Source organism: Typopeltis vanoorti, chromosome 25, assembly GCF_054136105.1.
Source record: "Typopeltis vanoorti isolate ZY-2024b chromosome 25, IOZ_Tvanoo_1.0, whole genome shotgun sequence".
NCBI lineage: Eukaryota > Metazoa > Arthropoda > Arachnida > Uropygi > Thelyphonidae > Typopeltis > Typopeltis vanoorti.
This window is the reverse complement of record NC_143573.1, coordinates 34,800,349-34,820,609: the sequence shown is the minus strand read 5'-3', so window position 1 is coordinate 34,820,609 and position 20,261 is coordinate 34,800,349. Positions and strand designations below refer to the sequence as shown.

At 38.5% G+C, this 20,261-nt stretch overlaps 1 protein-coding gene across 1 annotated transcript in view; it reads left to right on the top strand.

Moving 5' to 3' along the window:
- Positions 1-20,261, top strand: part of LOC150092652 (vesicle transport protein GOT1B-like) — a 59,373-nt gene that overhangs the window by 5,679 nt on the left and 33,433 nt on the right. Inside the window, exon 2 of the mRNA XM_090414250.1 lies at positions 7,939-8,030. Within this exon, the coding sequence (XP_090270376.1) occupies positions 7,939-8,030 (92 nt within the window). The remainder of the gene's footprint in view (positions 1-7,938; positions 8,031-20,261) is intronic.

The following is a 20,261-nucleotide window of genomic DNA, read 5'->3' as shown; positions in this document are numbered from 1 at the left end:
TGCCAAAAGGTGTGCCACCTTTTTTATTAAATTGCTCTGGATTTAGAGAAAGATGTTGAAAGTTTATTTTTCACTTGGTTAGACTATAATATAACAAATTTAGTTTAATCCTTTATCCAAGTGTGATCAAACAAAGTTTGCGCCTGAAAATATCTTCAGGAGTGAATATGGTGTTGTACTACCTTACTGGGGTAATAGTACAACACTGGACAACTCGTAGCAAAGGTGGACCAAGCTTCAGTCCTGAAGATATTTTCAGGCACAAACTTTGTTTGCTCACACTTGGACAAAGGATTAAACTAAATTTATTATATTATAGTCTAACCAAGTGAAAAATAAACTTTCAACATCTTTCTCTAAATCCAGAGTAATTTAATAAAAAAGGTGGCACACCTTTTGGCAACTCCTATATGTAAAGATGACCTCGCTATTGCTTCTGCCTAGTATCTCCACCTCTGGGCCTTGCTCCCACTGAAGAGACCTCAATAAAGGTCGAAACTGGTCTGGATAGTGGCCAATCCTTTAATGCATAACATTATACATATCTGCAAGGAGATGTGTTTTGCATTATGGGAGATATTGAGATTTGAGTGTTGTTAGCTTGGTCCACCTCACAGTAACTCACAGTACTACCTTACTGGGGTAAGGTAGTACAACACCATATTCAGTCTTGAAGATATTTTCAGGTGCAAACTTTGTTTGTCACACTTGGATAAAGGATTAAACTAAATTTATTAAAGGATGTACATTATCCTCTCTGTTATTCATTATCTATATGGATCACATTATGAAGGAAAGTGGTATTAAACCTGATATCAAAATTGGAGATGTTAATGTCAGCTCTTTGCTTTATGCAGATGATGTTATACTTCTAAATAAGTATATTTAGAAGTATCTGCTACAAGTCTGCAAGATTCACTGACTAAATTGAATAACTGTTGTAATAGATATGGTATAAAGATCAGCGATAAAAAGACAAAGACAAAGACAATGAAAATAGGCAGAATCATTGAAAATGTCAACTGCATTGTGAATGGAGAACCTGCAGAACAAGTAAAACATTTCATCTACTTAGGCACGATTTTTAGTGAAGAAGGTAAATTAAATATGGAAATAGACAATAGAATCAACAAAGCTGGTATGTTAGGAAGTGAATTGAATAAATTCATATGGAATAAGAGAGAAATTAGTCGGAACACTAAATTAGCTATATACAAGACAGTGTTCAAACCAGTTTTAACTTATGGATCTGAGAGCTGGATCAGAAGTAAAACACTTGACCAAAGACTAGAGACCGCAGATATCAGAGTCCTGAGAAAGATTAGAGACATGAACAGAGGGCATCAATGGCAGTATCATATTAAAAATGAGGATGTTAGGAAAGAATTTGACATTGTCAGCATCCAGGAATGTGTTAGCAGAGCTAATCTCAGGTGGTGGTATGGTTACTTAAACAGAATGGGAGAAGAAAGATTAGCAAAACAAGTGTTCTTGGCTAGGTTTGCAGGAAAAAGACCCAGAGGAAGACCAAGATTATAGGTGGATTGATAGTAAAAAGTGCCTTAGAAATATAAGATCTGATAATATTGGAGTCTTGACAGGTAACTGACTGATTTGGAGGAAAATTGTAGATAGGAGTTTGTAATGATGTAAATTTTTCATGTAGTACTATCATATCTTGTACACTCCTTGAGGGCACATGGCAGGAATTTGATGATGATGATGATCATGGTGATAATTAAAAAAAAAAAAAACTGTATGATATAAGCCTTTTTACTATAAATTTGATGCATGTTTTATTATTATTACCCAAGACCCCATGGAGTCAAGGACTCATCTAGGAGGTCCCTTTATCAAACACACAGCTCATCATACCGTGCTTTAAACACACTCAAATTCTCTGCTGATACCACACTCTCAGGTAAGGCATTCCAATCATTCACAACTCTGCATGAAAAAAAACCAGCTTCTCACTCTCCTACTCACACCCTCTTTATACAGTTTCCAGGGATGACCTCTGGTTCTCCCACTTCTGTAGAACTTCTCCAGCATTGATCCTATAACAACCCTTTACTAACTTGTAGGTCTCTATCATATCTCTCCTGTCCACCAGACTCTGCAAATTGCATCTTCTCAATCTTTCTTCATATTCAACATTCCAGAGGTTAGAAATTACCTTAGTCATTCGCCTCTAGACCCTTTCCAGCATCTCTTCGTCGTTCTGAAAACCAGGTGACCAAATCTTGACACAATAGTCCTTATGTGGCCTAATCAAAGCCTTATACAATGGAACAAGAATCTCCCTATTTCTACACGTTAGTGTCCTCTGCATCATTCCCAGAATTTTTCATTGGCTTTATGTAGTATGCTCTGTTCTAGGTTTGATCTGTGATTGGATAAATTTTAAAAGCTCCACCTGTCACTATACTTATATGTTGAGAGGTGGTGCTTTTAAATAATTCCTATATGTTACCAAACTGTGTATGTTGACATAGAGGAAAAATGTATGTGGAATGGGGAAAAAAAAATAGTAATTACATTTCTTGTTTTTAAATATATTTAAAAATACAAAAATAAATTCAGACCCTTGAAGACTATGCATGAATTATTTATTTATTTAATATAAGTTTTCAATAGTAATTTCACAGTAATTGGTGATTCATTGATATGAGGAATCCTTGAGGAGTGTGATGAAATTGTGTTGTCCTGGAGCTAAGATAAAGGATGTCAGTGATGCTGTAAAGGTGCAGAGAGAGAGTGAAGATGAAAGAGATGTTTATTTTGGCTGGTAAAAATGATTTAGTAGGTGACAAGTGTGGTATGCAAGAAGACATGAAAGAGTTGCTACTGCATGCAAAAAAGAAGAGTGAAAAAATAAAAGTTGCGAGTCTGATACTACAGTATGATAGAGGTGAGCTGAGATGAAAAACTATGATTGTGAATGAGTCAGTATGCAGATTGTGCAGAAAGAATGGTGTGGAGTTTGTAGATTTCTGGAGTGAGTTTGATGGAAAGAAGAATTTATATCGGATGGATGGCTTGCATCTAAATGGATTTGGTGTCAAGAGTCTTGAGAAATTGTTATTCAGTAAGAGTTTGGAAGTAACTTTTCAAGGGATGCAAATGAGTGTGGGTCCAGGCAACCTAGAGGTTAGTAAGTGGGAGAGTAATCACATGATGCAAAATGTAGCACTTCAGATTAACTTTAATTGGCTAAGAAACACTAGGTGTAAGGGAGGTTTTGGAATGAAGGGGGTTTTCCAGTTTATGTATACCAATGCCAGAAGTATCTATTATTATTATTATTATCAACATTTGACCTCCATGGAGTCAGAGACTCATCGTGGGAGGTACTCGCTATTGCATACAATGCTCATCCAACCGCATCTTAAACTGATTCACAATGTGTCCACATCCACAACACACTCAGGCAATGCATTCCAACCACCCTCCATGCAAAGAACCTGCTTCTCACTCCTTTGCTCACACTCCCCTTATACAGTTTCCAGCAATGGCCTCTTGTTCTACTCCCTTCTCCCATTCTATGAAAAATTTCTTTGATGTCTACCTGATAACCCCTGACCAGCTTATATGTCTCAATCATATACCCCCCTCCCCCCTCTTCCTCCTATTTATGAGGTTCTGCAACTTACATTCTCTCAATCTGTCCTCGTACTCCACATTCCAAAGACCACTGACAACCTTTGTGAATCTTCTCTGTACCCTTTCCAACATATCCTTGTCACCATATAAACCTGGCAACTAAATCTATGCACAATAATCCATATGAGGCCTGATCAAGGCCTTATACAATGGAATCATAACCTCTCTATTTCTGCCTGTCAGGGTTCTCCGTATCATTGCCATTATTCAATGTGATGTCTTCACAACTTGTGCAATGTGGCCCCTGAATTTCAGGTCCTTGTCCACCATCACTCCTAGATCTCTCATCTCCTCTACTTCTGTTAAAGTTGTTAGTGAGACATTGAATGACCAAGGATGATATGGTCATAAGAATAGAATACAAGGGATATAGTGTCTTGAGCAGTGGCGGCCCATGAAGTTTTAAGTGGGGGTGCTACCTATACAAAATAATTTTTAAAAAATTCTTTTTTTCCTAATCAGTAACCAATTTATTAATAAATAAATCTGTTTATTTTTAAAAAATTCTTTTTTTCGTAATCAGTATCCAATTTATTAATAAATAAATCTGTTTATTTATTAATAAATTGGTTACTGATTAGGAAAAAAAGAATTTTATTAAAATTATTTTGTAAACTTTACGGGCTGCCACTGGTCTTGAGAGAAGACAGAAGGAACAGGATGAGGGAGGGGATTTTGCTAATGATCAGAGGAATTAAAGCCAAAAAGAGTAGAAGTACATTGGGGGGGGAGGGAGAGACAAGGATTCAGAAGGCAGTTCAGTTGAGGCTATGTGGTGTGAGATAGAGGTCAACAGGACTAAGTATGTAATTGGTTGCTGCTATAATCCAGGAGGTATACAGGAGAATGTAGATGACATGCACTTGCAAATTAGTATGGCAAGTACAGGTCAAGTAATTATTATGGGAGACTTTGGCTATGGGGATATAGATTGGGAGGAGGAATGGTCACAGTCATGGAAGGAAATGGAATTTATACAGCTGCTTAGAGATAATGACCTGCAACATGTAATGGAAGAGTCATGAGGTTCAGGAGTGCTAGATCTTATCATTTCATGAGAGAACTTAAGATAATCAATCTGGCTATGCTGTCTCTGCTTAAAGAAAGTGATCATGTAGCCTTAACGTGAGTTTGCCAGACATGAGAATTTTTGTTAAGAAGGGATATATGTGGAATTACAAAGTAGGTGATTATGACACCTGAGGAGACAGCTTTGATCAGAGCAATGGCATAAGATTTTGGAGGGGGAGAGAAATTGTTGGTGCATTGGAGGCAGTAAATAAAAGTCGGAAGGATAGATCAGGTAGGAGTTAGATGGATGAATAGCTTTATTAAGCAGGAGTTGCACATGAAGAAAAGGTTGTAGAGTGATTATAAAGAAAAAGATGATCAGCATATCCATGAGCAGGATAAGGGACAGGCAAGAAGGATGACTGATATGGTAAAGAAGACCAAAGATAATTTTGAGAGAAAGCTAGCTGATGAGGCCAAAAGAAACTCCAAGGTTTTTTTCTGTATGTGGCAACTAAAAGGAGGAATGACTATGTAAGGATGACCTTAAAAATTGCTGATGGTGGAGGGTAACAGAACCAAACCAAATGTTGGAATTACTGAGTGAGCATTTTGCAGAGGTGTACCATCTAGGTGGTGACATTGCAATGCCAGATGTGACATTGACTGTTAGGAGAATTGAGCTGGAAGAAAGGGATTCTTAAAATATTTCTGAACCTCAATACAAATACATCAATGTGATTAAATGACATATCTGCCCATGTATTATGAGAATGTGCAAGGGAATTATCAGCTCCTCTGACCGAGCTGTTTAATTTAAGCCTCAGTAGTGAGAAGGTGCTAGTTGAGTGGAAAGAGGACAAAATAGTCCCATTACATAAAGAAGGCTCCAGAAGTGGCAGATTATAGGGCAATCAACATCTCAGGAGTGGTGGCTAAGTTATTAGAGAAATTGGTGAAAGGCAGAATTCAGGACTGTTGGTTAGGAATATGATATGGTTTTGTGAAGGGTAGGTATTTGCTTACTTTTTATAATCAAGTGGCAATGGAGTTGGATTAGGGAAATGGCTACTCAGTAATATTGCTAGATTATATGGGTACTCTGTTGCATAAATTGGAGCAAATGGGGATGGATATGAATCTAGTGATTTGGATTAGTGTTGCTGATGGATGGACAGATATCAAAGAATTATTTATGGAGGAGTTGAGTCCAGGAAAAGACAAGTAACAAGTGGTGTACCACAGGGCTTAGTACTTGGTCTTCTTTTGTTTAATTTGTATATATGATATAGGAAATGGTAAGACAGGAAATAAATTTAGTTTAATCCTTTATCCAAGTGTGAGCAAACAAAGTTTGTGCCTGAAAGTATCTTCAGGACTGGGGTCAGGTAGTACAACACTGGGCAACTCGTAGCAAAGGTGGACCAAGCTAACATCACTCCTATCTCAGTATCTCCCATAATGCAAAACAGATCTCCTTGCAGATATGTATAATGTTATGCATTAAGGGAAGGGCCACTACCCAGACTAGTTTCGACCTTTATTGAGGTCTCTTCAGTGGGAGCCAGGCCCAGACATGGAGATACCAGGCAGAAGCAATAGTGAGGTTATCTTTACCTATTGGAGTTGCCAAAAGGTGTGCCACCTTTTTATTAAATTACTCTGGATTTAGAGAAAGATGTTGGAGGTTTATTTTTCACTTGGTTAGACTATAATAAATTTAGTTTAATCCTTTTTAATCCTTTATCCAAGTGTGAGCAAACAAAGTTTGAGCCTAATGGTCGAAACTAGTCTGGGCAGTGGCCCTTCCCTTAATCCAAAACATTATACATATCTGCAAGGAGATGTGTTTTGCATTATGGGAGATACTGAGATAGGAGTGATGTTAGCTTGGTCCACCTTTGCTACAAGTTGCCCAGTGTTGTACTACCTGACCCCAGTCCTGAAGATACTTTCAAGCACAAACTTTGGGTGCTCACAGTTTCAAGGGAATGAAGAGGTATTGGAGAGAGTCCAGAAAAAGTTTCTAAGTAAAATGTCAGAAATGAGGAAAGATTTAGGGAATGGCAGTTGCAGAGCCTTGTGAATAGAAGTAGAGGGGATATATTGAAACATAAGTTGGTGAGGAGATTGTTACCCGATATGGTCTCTTTTTTTCATAGCATTATTACTGTTGTGTGGGTATGTTGGGGGGGGGATGAAATATGTGACCATTGGAGCGAATGTTACTGTCATATAAAGATGAATGCTATATGCATTACTGCAGGCCTTTTCAGAAATGTAATTGTAGTTAGGACCTTCTTCATATCTCGTGGGAGGCGATATTCCAAAATAAAACTGAATTTCGGTATGTTATATGCATTACTGCAGTCTAGGCCTTTTCAAAAATGCAATTGTAGTCATGACCTTCTTCATATCTCATGGGGGGGGGGGGAATTTCCAAAACAGTTTAATACATAGTGAAGTCAGTTTCTCCTTGAGGTTTTCAGAAATCATGTGATCTCTGTGATATTACCTAGCTATAATTGCCAATCTGTTTCTTCTGTTTTATTCTATGAGTTTATTTTATTCTTATATAGTGGTGAGCAGGAAAGTGAGAGGAAGCTGTTGTTTGCATCAAGAGTCATGTGGGATTGGAATGCATTGCTTAAGAGGTTGGGAAAAATTAGTAGAGAATGAGTTTAAGCAGTGGTATATAATGGATTTTTTGTGTATAAGAGATGGACCCCTTACATTGAGTCTTTTAACTCAATGGGATTCTAAATAATAGTAGTATTCTGAGATCTACTTCCTCATCTTGCTTTCCCTTTAAAAAACCCTGTTACTGAGCATCTGTTACTGAAAAGTAACAGATGTTTAGTTGATATTGATGATGCTCTTTGGTAAAGACCTAGGTTCAAATCCAGTCTAGGATGTGAAGGACTGTTATCCAGTCTCATATTTTATTCCAAAGGACCAAAACCACAGTAACATTCTGTAGTATTGATTATTTCACTATTACCATTTTTTTAATTATTATATTAAGTGAATGGCTGTACATTTTCCCAAATAAGCAAAATCCAAGTATTAATATATTGCAATAGTGAATATTTCACTATTCACTTTTTTTTTTAATTAAGTTTTTCAGATTTCATTCAAGTTATTTAATGTGAATAGTGTGTATGTTGCTACCCATTAATGAAATTTAACATACCTGATTCACATTTGAGTTTTTTTTTTTTTTTTTTTTCTGTTACTAAATAATTTCCTTTATTTGCTCATTAGAAATTGGCATAGGCCTTACAGCATTTGGGATGTCGTTTATTTTTTTGGGAATGATTCTTGCATTTGATAGAGGACTACTAGCACTAGGAAATGTATGTATGATGTGATTTATTATTTTAATTCAAAAACTCTTATATAATTTTTGAACGGTATAATTATTTTTATTTACCACTTGTAAAGCTCATTGAAATCAGTTGATATCAAGGAAACTGCTACTACTTATTCTTAACTGTAGTTTTGTTTTCCTGATTGTCTCATTTAACTATTGAACTTGTTACCTACATATGACTTGTTACCTACTATTAAATCAACTCATCAACTCACTTGGTTGTTGAAAAATACCTTGACGAGCAGAGACAAGCAAGTTATTGTACCTCTGTACCGAGCCTTGATAAGACCTCATCTTGACTACTGTGCCCAGATTTGGTCACCTCGGTTCCTTCTTGATGGGGAGGAGGTGGAGAGGATCCAGAGGCGAGTGACTAAGATGATAACAGGTCTATGGAATGAACCATATGAGAACAGGTTGAAGATTTGTGGGTTGCAGAAACTAGTTGATAGGCGGAGGAGGGGAGATATGATTGAGACATTCAAATTGCTAAAGGGATTCTATAGGATTAATTCAGAGGATATTTTTGAGATCAGGACTGGTGGTGGGAGAACTAGGGGACACCTATGGAAGCTGGGCAAGAGTGTGGTTAGCAGGGGTGTTAGAGCTGGGTTCTTTACTTTTAGAGTGGTAAATGAGTGGATTAAGCCGCCAGAGTCTGTTGTGGGTGCTATGACGGTGAACGAGTTCAAGACAAGGTTTGATAGATACTGTGAGAATGTAATCGCATAGTTGTGTGGACATGATGTTTAGGGCCTCCCTCGATGAGTCTAAGGACTCTTGGAGTCGCCCGAAATAATAATAATAAAAATAATGACTCAGAATTATTCACCACCACGTGCTATGGCACGTGGCAGTGAATTTGAGCTGTGCAGAAGAAAGTGATTTTTAATCAGTGAATAGTCCGCTTTTTCCCTGTTTTTCTACGTTTTTGAGTGCTAAATTGTTTCTCTGAATACGAGTGTACTTCAGTGGTTGTTTTTTGGAAGTTAGTTGCTGTCGCGATATAATATATTTTGGTACCGTCGGAATCGAACGCGTAACAGTGGAAGACAAAACGAAGTTAAGTTACTGTATTTAGTTATATTTCATTTTATTTAATTATATTTAGTACTTAAATGTTCTGATGTTTGTATTTTTTTTTCCTCTTATTTATTAATTGAATAATTATTAAAGATTACGCTACTCGGCAGTAAGGAAAGATGGTGGATTCAGCAGCAGTCGCAAGTGGCGTAACGCCAAGTCCTCCGCCATTTAAGAACTCAATTATTAGCAATATCATAAAGGACTTTGTGGCATGCAGTACTTGCGGCATGTATGCGTCTCGGGAATTACATATGTGGCTTGTTAAAGAGAGTGGAGAGCGTATGTGCACAAAATGCAGGCATTTGGAGGAAATAAGTACATTAGATATATCGACATCCGACTTTGTTACTCCAGGACCGGGGAATGAAAGTAGGAAGACAAGTAGTGTGATAGGAGAGAATGAGAAAATAATAGTTGATAGTGTGGAAGGTGTGAGTGACTGTGAAAGTTTAGGAGATGGTTTTGTTTGGGAGAGTGAATTTAGATTAAGAGTGACTGACCTGCAGAGGGAGATAGATGAGTTGAAAGAGGAGGTGGGATGTCTTGTGAATGAGAGCAGAAGTATGAAAGATAAGATTAGGAGAATGGAAGAGATAAATGCAAGGCGAATCAGAGTAGGAGAGAGAGAGAATTTAGGGAGTATGAGTGAGAGGTATGGGGGTGGTAGAAGAGGAGAGAATAGAAACAGTAGAAGAGAGGGAATGAGAGAGAGGTATGGGAATGCTAGCAGACGAGAGGATGGAAACAGTAGGAGAGATGGAATGAGAGAGAGATATGGAAGTGCTAGAAGAGGAGAGAATGGAAACGGTAGGAGAGATAGAATGAGAGAGAGAGAGGTATGGGAATGCTAGAAGACGAGAGGATGGAAACAGTAGTAGGAGAGACAGAATGAGAGAGGGATATGGAAGTGCTAGAAGTGGAGAAAATGGAAACAGTAGGAGAGAGGGAATGAGAGAGATGTATGGAAGTGTTAGAAGAGGAGAGAATGGAAACAGTAGAAGAGGAGAGAATGGAAACAATAGGAGCGAGGGAATGGTAAGAGGTATAATGTATGGCGACTCAATGATCCATGGTGTTCAAGATAGGTTGCGTGAGGAGTGTTTGCCAGGAGAAACAATAGAAAGGGTGGCTATGGCAATTAAGAGAGGTGAAAGGGTGGATGAGATCATTGTGATGGTAGGAACAAATGACTTGAGTGGTAATGTAAGTCGGGCAGCGAGAGATATGAGATTTTTGCTTGAGACTGTACAGAAGAAGACAGAGAGAGGAAAAATAGTGTGCGTGTTGCCTAGGTATGATAATGATGAGCTGAGCAGAACAGCGGTGATATTGAATGGCATAATAGCGAGAATGTGTGACAAGAGAGGACTGGTATATGTGGATGCTTGGAGTGCGTTTGAGGAAAGAGAGGAATTGTATGCGAGAGACCGTTTACATTTGAATGAGGAAGGACGTAGGCATCTGGAGAGATTGCTGTTCTGAACGAGTCAGTGTGTCCCAGGGAGGATGATAGCAATGGTGGCCTCTTGTGGGAATGGATACTTGGGAGAAGGGAGACAATGTCAGGTAACACTGACCCCAGTGGAGTCTAGAAGGGATAATGCTGGGTATAGAAACAATGGCATTTATATGCTTTATACTAATGTCAGGAGTATCCGGAATAAGGGAGAGGAATTGGTGGCGCAGATAGCATCAGCCTGGCCAAAAATTATTGTGATCACTCAGACGTGGTTGACAGAAGGGGATATAACAACAGGAATAGAAGTCGCTGGGTATAGCATTTTTCGTCAGGATAGGAGGGGAAAGCGTGGTGGTGGGGTACTGCTTATGATAAGTGATGACCTATGTCCTCTAAGAGTGGAGGCTTTGGAAGGAAGTGAGACAAATGATTTTGAGAGCGTATGGTGTGAGGTAGAGGTAGGCAAGACAGGATATTCAGTGGGGTGTTGCTACAGACCCAGGAGCACAGAGGATGGGGACCAGGAGATGTTTAGACAGCTAAGTTTGGCAAGTGCAAGAAGAATGATTGTTATGGGAGATTTTAACTTCAGTAGTATAAATTGGAGTGAGGAAGATGCATTTGGCAATAGGGGAATGGAATTTCTAGAATTCTTGATGGACAAATGTCTTAGGCAACATGTAACAGAGGGAACAAGAGGTTCAAAAGTTTTGGATTTGGTTATAGCATCAGAAGAGTTGATAATAACTGAGTTGACGTCCCTCCCACCAGTTGGAGAGAGTGACCATATGGTGTTGACTTGGAAAATGAATAGACATGCAGGAGTATCAAAGAGATGGGAACTTATGTGGTATTATAAGGCAGGTGATTATAATAGTCTTAGACGTCAACTTCGGGAAGTTTCATGGAGGTAGGAATTGGAAGGCCGGGATATCACTAGTGCGTGGGAAATTGTGAAAGAATATTTGTTATCAGCAATGGTAAGTTGTATACCACGAGTGAAGAAGAGGACGCAATTTGGAGTAAAGTGGATGACAAACAACAGGAATTGCATGCGAAAAAGAGGCTACGGAAGAGATATAAGGAGACAGGTGAAGAGATGCTTGAGGAATATAAGACACACGCCAGAAGAGTGACTAATGTGGTAAGGAAAGCGAAACTGGAATATGAGAGGTGATTGGCTCTAAGATCCAAAGAAAATCCTAGGGAATTTTTTAGCTATGTGGCCAGTAGGAGGAGAAATGACTGTGGAAGAATGATATTGTGGGATAAAAATGGGAATAGAGTGACTGATGCAGAGGACATAGTGGAATTGTTCAATGAACACTTTATTGGAGTATTTCATCCTAGAGGAGTCAGTTTTAATGCTAGAGGGATAGGACTGGTTCGAGGTCTGGAGGTACAGGAGGAGAGTGTGTTTCAGATACTGAGTACTCTGGATGTCAGTAAAGCTGTGGGACTGGATGGTATTTCACCACGAGTTTTGAGAGAATGTACTAGAGAATTGACAGTGTCTTTAACGTGGCTTTTCAATGAAAGTCTGGCTTTGGCAAAGGTGCCCAGGGAATGGAAGGAAGGTAAGATAGTGCCATTGCATAAGTGTGGTAACAGACTGGAAGTGTCTAATTATAGGCCAGTCTGTGTGTCATCAGTAGTTAAGATCTTGGAGAAAGTAGTGAGGGACCGTATACAGCATTGGGCAGATGAGGGTAATGTTTTCTGTGAGAATCAACATGGATTTCTGAAAGGACACTCTTGTTTTAGCAATATGCTAGCCTTTTATAATAAAGTTACAAGAACATTAGATGAGGGAAAGGCATATACTGCAATTTTCTTAGACTTTGCGAAGGCATTTGACAGGGTGCCACATGATAAGCTGATATTTAAGTTGCAGCACATGGGTCTGGATGTCAGATTGGTCAACTGGATTCAGGATTGGCTGTCTGATAGGTATCACAGAGTTGTGTATGGTGGAGCAGTTTCCAGGAGGCAGAGGGTTACAAGTGGGGTCCCACAGGGCTCAGTACTAGGACCTATATTGTTTAACCTTTATATCAGTGACATAGCCAGTGGATTGCAGGGGGATATTCAGTTGTTTGCGGATGATGCGAAGCTGGGAAGGATTATTAGTAATAGTGCAGATGTGGTAGCCCTGCAAGAGGATTTAAATAAGCTAGATAGATGGGCAAATGAATGGGGGTGTCAGTTTAATGCAGCAAAATGTAAGGTCTTGAGGTTTGGGAAACATCGATGGGATGCTGCATACTGTATGGGAGGAGTTATACTGGAGGAAGTAGGGGAGACAAGATCTGGGGTTGATGATTGATAGAAACCTGAAGTTTAGGGGACATATTGCAAAGGTGGTGAAGGTAACACAGAGGATTGCTGCTATTATGAGAAGGACACTGACCTGCAGAGATAAGAGGGTTATCATTCCGTTGTAGAAGTCTCTGATCAGACCACACTTGGGCTATTGTTCTCAGATTTGGTCCCCAGGATTTGAAGGGGATAAATTAACTGTGGAAAGGATACAAAGACGGATGACAAAGATGGTTTCAGGACTGTACAAGGATAGTTATGAGGATCTGCTGAGAGAATGTGGACTGCAGAGTTTGGTGGATAGAAGAAGGAGAGGTGATATGATTGAGACTTTTAAACTGTTGAGAGGTGGTTACAGGGTTGACACTGGAGAGTTCTTTCGCTTGGTTGAACAGCGGGAAGGAGTGATGACAAGAGGCCATCCCTGGAAGTTACGAAAGGAAACTGTGAGCAAGAGGGTAAGGAGTGGTTTCTTTGTGTGGAGGGTGGTTGAGCCGTGGAATGCATTGCCTGATGGAATGGTGGGAGCAAGAGTCAGTGAGTTTAAAGAGTGGTATGATAGAATTTGTGTTTCTCAGGGGGGGGGGGGGGACCTCCCATCAATGAGTCTTGACAGACTTTATGTCTTAGGAAGGACCTCCCTCGATGAGTCTTTTGACTCCTTGGAGGCCTGAATAATAATAATAATAGTAATAATAATAATAATAATAATAATACTCTTCTTTGAAAGGGGAACATTAAATCATTAATTTTGGATCAGCTGTCCATCTTCTTTGATTATTAAACATTGTCCTACTCAAAGTTCAAAATAAAAAAAAATCAAGAAAAGTGATTTAAAGTTGTCCTTGCCCACGTGCAAATCAATCCTCATTTCCACACCTGCATTTGAAAGACTGAGTTGTGTTGTATTTTTTATCACAGATGCAACTCATAAAGATAACCTCTTGATGCTGGCAAAATCCTCCGTTGTGCAGTGCAGGACCATGAGAGCTCAGTGGACCCAATCAAACTCCCATATTTGATATGGTCTTTGATCTTAAAGTAAATAATAATGTTTAATTAAAACCTTCAAAGATTAACTCAGTCTCCAGGAAAGAGAGGGTGTGCTTTAAGTGATAATAGAAATCACTTAACAGATTTCAAAAGCTAGCACTTACCTTTAGCAGCCTAAGTAAATAAACGTTCTAAAATATATATAACACATGTAATCATTCAAGTGTTGCAGAGCCTACAGAGCACACTGTTGATATTATAAAAAGTGCACTAACAAGTAGGCTGTTATGTCACTGAATTATGCTTTAGTCTGAGCTTAGTAATCAATTTGTGGTAAAATGGAAAGTTTGTGACAAAATTTCAATTGTAATGTGGAAACTCTGGAGAAGGCCTAGAGATGGGTATAATAAATTTAGTTTAATCCTTTATCCAAGTGTAAGCAAACAAAGTTTGCACCTGAAAATATCTTCAGGACTGAGGTTAGGTGATACAACACCAGGCAACTCCGAGCAAAGGTGGACCAAGCTCTCATCACTCCTTGTCTCAGTATCTCCCATAATGCAAAGCACATCTCGACATGTATACTGCTATGTATTAAGGGAAGGGCCACTACTCAGACTGGTTTCGACCTTTATTGAGGTCTCGTCAGTGGGAGGCAGACCGAAATGTGGAGATACTAAGGCAGAAGCAATCTTACCTCTGTCCTGACGATATTTTCAGGTGCTAACTTTGTTTGCTTACACTTGGATAAAGGATTAAACTAAATTTATTATAGTCTAACCAAGTGCAAAATAAACTTCCTAGAGATTGGTAATTAAGGTGTAATATCAGGACATTGGAATGCAAATTACAGATTTATATTAGATAAGTGGAAAAGAGGTGATATGGTAAAGATGGTTAAGTTAGTGAGAAAATTTGACTGAATTAATACAGAAAGATGTGAAGCAGAAAGCGAGAGAGAAAGAATGAATGAAAGGTCATCCTCAGAAAGTTATATAAAACTATAATGAAGAGGGAGAGTGAGGACTCAATTTTGTAAATGAAAAGTAGTGGGTGAATGGAATGCATTGTCATAATGTGTTGTGCTATAGAAATCAGCAAACTTAAGAATATCAAATTCAGAATCCCACTAAACTGTTGTTCAGTGGAATTCTGATAACCATATTCATTTCAATACTACTAAACTTAGTTTTATCTTATTTCTTGCAAAAAAAAAAGAGAGAGAGAGAGAGAGAACTCTTCTCTATAACTCTGAACAAGATGATAATTTTCTTCTTAGAAGAATCTCCACCTGCTAATTCCCATTCGTTTCTTGGCATAAACATATCACAAATATTGCCTCCTCAACATTCAAGAAATTGATTTTCTCTTTGGCTCAAGTATATTATTTTGCTTCTGAACAGTTGTTTACTCTGTACAGATTCATTCAACCATTGAATACTGTTCTTGCATTTGGAGTGGTTTCCCTAAGAACCCCATAAAAATACTTGACTCAGTACAATAAAAATACTTGATTAATAACTTCTCTCTCACAGATTCCCTCTGCTCGCATTTCATCTGCTTGCATTTTCTAAAAACATATCCATCATCACTATTCTGTTGAGTAGTGATCTTGAATCCTTTTAATCTGTTAAAACATGCTACAGCAGCTCTACAACATTCCTTTGCAATTCACTTCTACTCACACAACAAATTTTACTTCATTATTTCTTGTATTCTATGTTTGAAACAGTCTTCCTCCTTACATTTTTCCTGGAACGTACAGCCTGCACATCTTCAAATCTAACATCAATAAGTCTCTCTCTCTCTTCTCACCCCCCACCCTCCATAACTAATGTACTATAAGTTGAATAACTGCTAGCATATTTTTTCACCATTAGAAGGCAAACAGTTCAGTCTCTTGCAATGTACAGTCTGCAAAAAAATAAAATAAATAAATAAATAAATGAGTTCCAATGTAATTGTTAGTGATGTATATAACTTTAGTGTAATTTTAACATAATTTTAGTCTGGTTTGGTTGTGATTGAGTGGTGTGGCTTGTTTGCGTTTTATAGTTAATCAATTTGAAGCACTTTTTCAGAATAATAGCTTACTGAGACAAAAATGATGATGTGAACAAGTTTATCCAGATGTATTGTGCAAAATCGAGTGTATTGAGTGGTGTAGATTTTACCAAGATGGTTCATTGCTGGGACTGTAATACGTATGTGTGGGCAGATGTTTTGTTGAGATATTAAACAAGAGAAGTGAGAGAGAGAGAGAGAGAGAGAGTGAGGGTCTGTATAAAGTGTGATATGTTAATGGATTGTGGTGATTTGAATGAAATTTGGGAACCAAAAGTGAAGAATACCAGATGAAAGGCAAAAGCCAATGATGGATGTAAGACTAAGAATGATAGCCAGAACAGCGAGCATGAAAATATGAGTGTGGAGAATGTAATCGTGAAAATGATAAAAAGGAAAACCAGGCTTAATTATGGAAGTGTGCCTGACTGAGAAACAAGAGCAAGTGTAACTGATGGAGTAATAGCAGGAGCAATTGCTGGAATGCAAAAGTTGAAGAATGAAATTATTAAGATGAGGAATGAAATAAGGCATACAGAATGAAATTAAATGTATGGTGGATACAAAGGAAAACAGTGTGAAAGATTAAAATGAATGATAGTGGAGAGAAAGAAGTAGTGAATGACTCAAGAATAGCACTGTATGGTGCTATTCTTGAGTCATTCTATCATAGAAGTTATGGTGGATGAGAGGGTGTGCATGGTATGTTTTCCAGGAGGAAGAATGAACAGGGTGATTGAGGCACTGGATATGAGAAGCAAGCATGCGAAGGAATTAATGGTTGTGGTTGAGACAAATAATTTGATTGGGCATAGGGAGAATGTGAGATTGAATATCAGGAGATTACTGAAGAGAGTGAAGAACAACAATATTGTAGGAAGGGTAATTTGTGTGTTGCCCAGATATGACAATCGCAAGCTGTAGCGGAGAGCAAAGATCTTGAATGGAATGGTAGTGGAAACGCATGAAGAGAAAGGAATGCAGTTTGTGTACATATGGGATAAGTTTGAGGAATGAATAAGTGTATAAGAGTGATGGACTGCATCTGAATGTTTTTGAACTGAGTCATTTAGGAGGGTTGCTGCTGGAAGGAAGTGTAATGAGTGATGTACACAAGGTGTCAGTGGAAGTAAAAGACGATGTGAATGAGCAGGTGAGTGGACTAGGTGAGACTAAGGTGGTTGTAAATGGAGGAGAATGTGAGAACAAGAATGCAAATTAGACAGGGAAATTGGGTGGGCCAGTTAGAAGTTGTTGGTGGGATGAATAGGGAGAATGTGAGATGTGGGACCATCCACACATGTGCATTCATTACCACTCTCAGAATACATGTATGTGGATGGCCAGCATAGGAATGGAATTATGAGGCATATGTGGGGATTAGCTCTGGGGGAGGGGGGGGGCTATGTGGGGCAGAAGATGAGCAGACAGGAGCAGGTGAGGAGAAGTCACAGATGGGGGGGGGGGAGGACAGCATGAATAGGACTGGTTATAGACCAAGAAATAAATTATGTTTATTTACAAATGCCAGGAATATCAGAAATAAGGGAGATGAAATTGCTGCATTGAGTGAGTTTATGTGCCCAAAAATAGTTGGAATAAGCAAAACATTATTGGATGCGAATGACTTCTTGACAGGAATAGAAATGGAGGGGTATGGTGTTTTTCATGAAGATGGAAAGACAAGAAGAGAAGGGGAATGCTGCTGACGATAGTAGGAAAATTATGTCCATGCAAGGTTGAGTTATAAGGATAAAAAAGTGACAGTGGTTTTGAAGCAGTATGGCATGAAGTGGAGGTTGAGAGAATGAGATATTTGGTGGGGTGTTGCTACAAGCCAGGGAACGTGGAAGGTGAAGACAAAGAAATGTATTAGCAACTTGGCTTAGTGAGCAAGAAAGCAAAGAGGGTGATCGTTATGGGTGATTTCAAGTATGGCAATATTAATTGGAATGAATAGATAGCATCAGGGAATAAGAAGAATGAATTTTTTGAGCTCTTAAGGGCAGCAATCTTAGGCAGTACATAACAGAGGACACACGAGGGTTGTCTTAGATCTGGTTATATCATCAGAGGATGTGATTGTGAATGAAGTGTCTAATCTTCCCCCAGTTGGTGACAGTGACCATTAAGTAATCACCTGGGTTGCTGCCAGTCACATGAGAACTTCTATAAGGAAGAGATATACAGTATGTCGTAACTACAAAACTGGTGATTATGGAAAACTTAGGAGATAACTGCATGGAAAGAGTAATTGAGTGGGAAGGATATAAATGCTGTGTGTGCATTGATCGAGAACCATTTAACAGTAGCAATGTCTGAGTATATCCCAAAGGAGAAAAGATTGATGATAGCAGGAAAATTATGTCCATGCAAGGTTGAGTTACAAGGAGATAAGGTAAAATGGATGAATGAAGAGATTAAATATGAAATCTGGAAGAAAGTACTGTGGTTTATTTTATTCGTATGGAGTTTTCTCCCTTTTTCTCCCCCATCAACTTTAAAGGAATGTGGAGACCCGACCAGGGCTTCTGACCTAATGTCCAATCCTCACCTTCTCGTGGTGCACCCTGTTTCTATTTTTTATTTATTTTTCTATTTCTGTTATCTACTTGGATACTGAACGGACGAGGATGGGCTGGCAATTTGGGATTTAGTCGACCAAATTGTATTCTTATTAGTTAAACCAAAATATAGAATGATGGTACAACATGACAAAATTTCATGCCGGCTGGGGCGTCGCCCGGTTAAACATGGCCCCCGTTGTTTTCGCTAGGGAACCAGGGCGAACAGCGAAAAGTCAGCTACTGGAACAAATCTGAAAATAAACCCCAACTCAACATCACCAGAGTTAAAGATCGGTACTATCAACGTAAGAAGCCTGAATGGCGAAGAAATGGAGCTAGCTGAGGAATTAGATAAGTACCAGATCGACATAATAGGGGTGACTGAAACAAAAAAGACCAAAACTGGTGAGATCTTTCTGAGCAATAAATACAAAATGTTATATTCAGGCAATGATAATCAAGGAAAAGAAGGAGTAGCCATAGTATTCAACACAAAATACTTGGCTAATCTTCTTGAATGCCAGTCAGTCTCAAGTAGAGTAATGTGGGCAAATATGAGAATGGGGAACTGGACAATGAGACTTATTTGTGCCTATGGTCCCACAGAAGGTTCTACTAAGGTAGAAGTGGAGGAGTTTTTTGAGGCTTTAGAAAAAGCAACAGACACAATGAAAAATGAAAAGTTGGTCCTTGTTGGGGATCTAAATAGCAGAGTAGAAAATGATTGTGAGACATACAAAAATATTTTGGGAAAATTTGGAGAAAAGAAGAAAGCTAATAATAATGGCAAATATCTGTTGGATTTCTGCTCAGGACATCGATTACTAACACCATGTGCCAACATAAAAATGTGCACAAATTCAAATGGAGAGAAGAAGCAAGGAATAAGAAAAGTCTCATTGACTATGTTATTGTTGATAGTGATGTTTTCTCCCTGCTGCAGGACACCAGAGTGTACAGAGGATTTGAAATTGGAAGTGATCACTATTTAGTCTTGAGCAGGATAAAATTTAATTTCATATTGAAAAGAATAACATGTAAGAAAGTTTTAAAGCGAATAAAAGTTGAGCAGCTCTCAGATGTGAACTGTAGGCTAAAATACACAAAGATTATTGAAGAAAAAATTAAAGAGTTTGAGAACAGGAATCAAACCTTGGAGATTCAGTGGCAAACTCTGAAGAAAACATTGATTGATTCTGCCAGAGAGGCATGTGGTGAGGTTATCTGTAAGGATAAAAAAATCAGAACTCCCTGGTGGACACAGGAAGTTAAAGAGGCAGTGAAGGAAAAGAAGAAAGCATACCAAAAGTTCCTGTCAAATAAGTCAGCTTGTGCTCTTAGAGAATATAGAGACAAATGCAAGAATGCTAAACACTGTGTAAAACTAGCTAAACAAAAGTCATGGGAAGACTTTGGCAAGAATATAGAAAATAAATATCAAGAAGGTGGCAAAATATTCTGGAGTTTGTTGAAGAAGCTTAAGAATGGAGGAAAGAGTGCTGTAAAAGGAATTAGAGATGAAAAAAGGCGACATGAAAACGGGAGAAAAAGATATCCTTGAAGTATGGAGTAATTACTTTGAAAAACTGCTAAATGAAACAAGCAGTGATGACAGCACAGTGGTAAAAAACACTGACCAGGCATGCAGTCAGGAATACATATCCATACTAGAAGTAGAAAAAGCCATCAAGGCTTGAAATGTGGAAAGGCAGCAGGAGTAGATGAT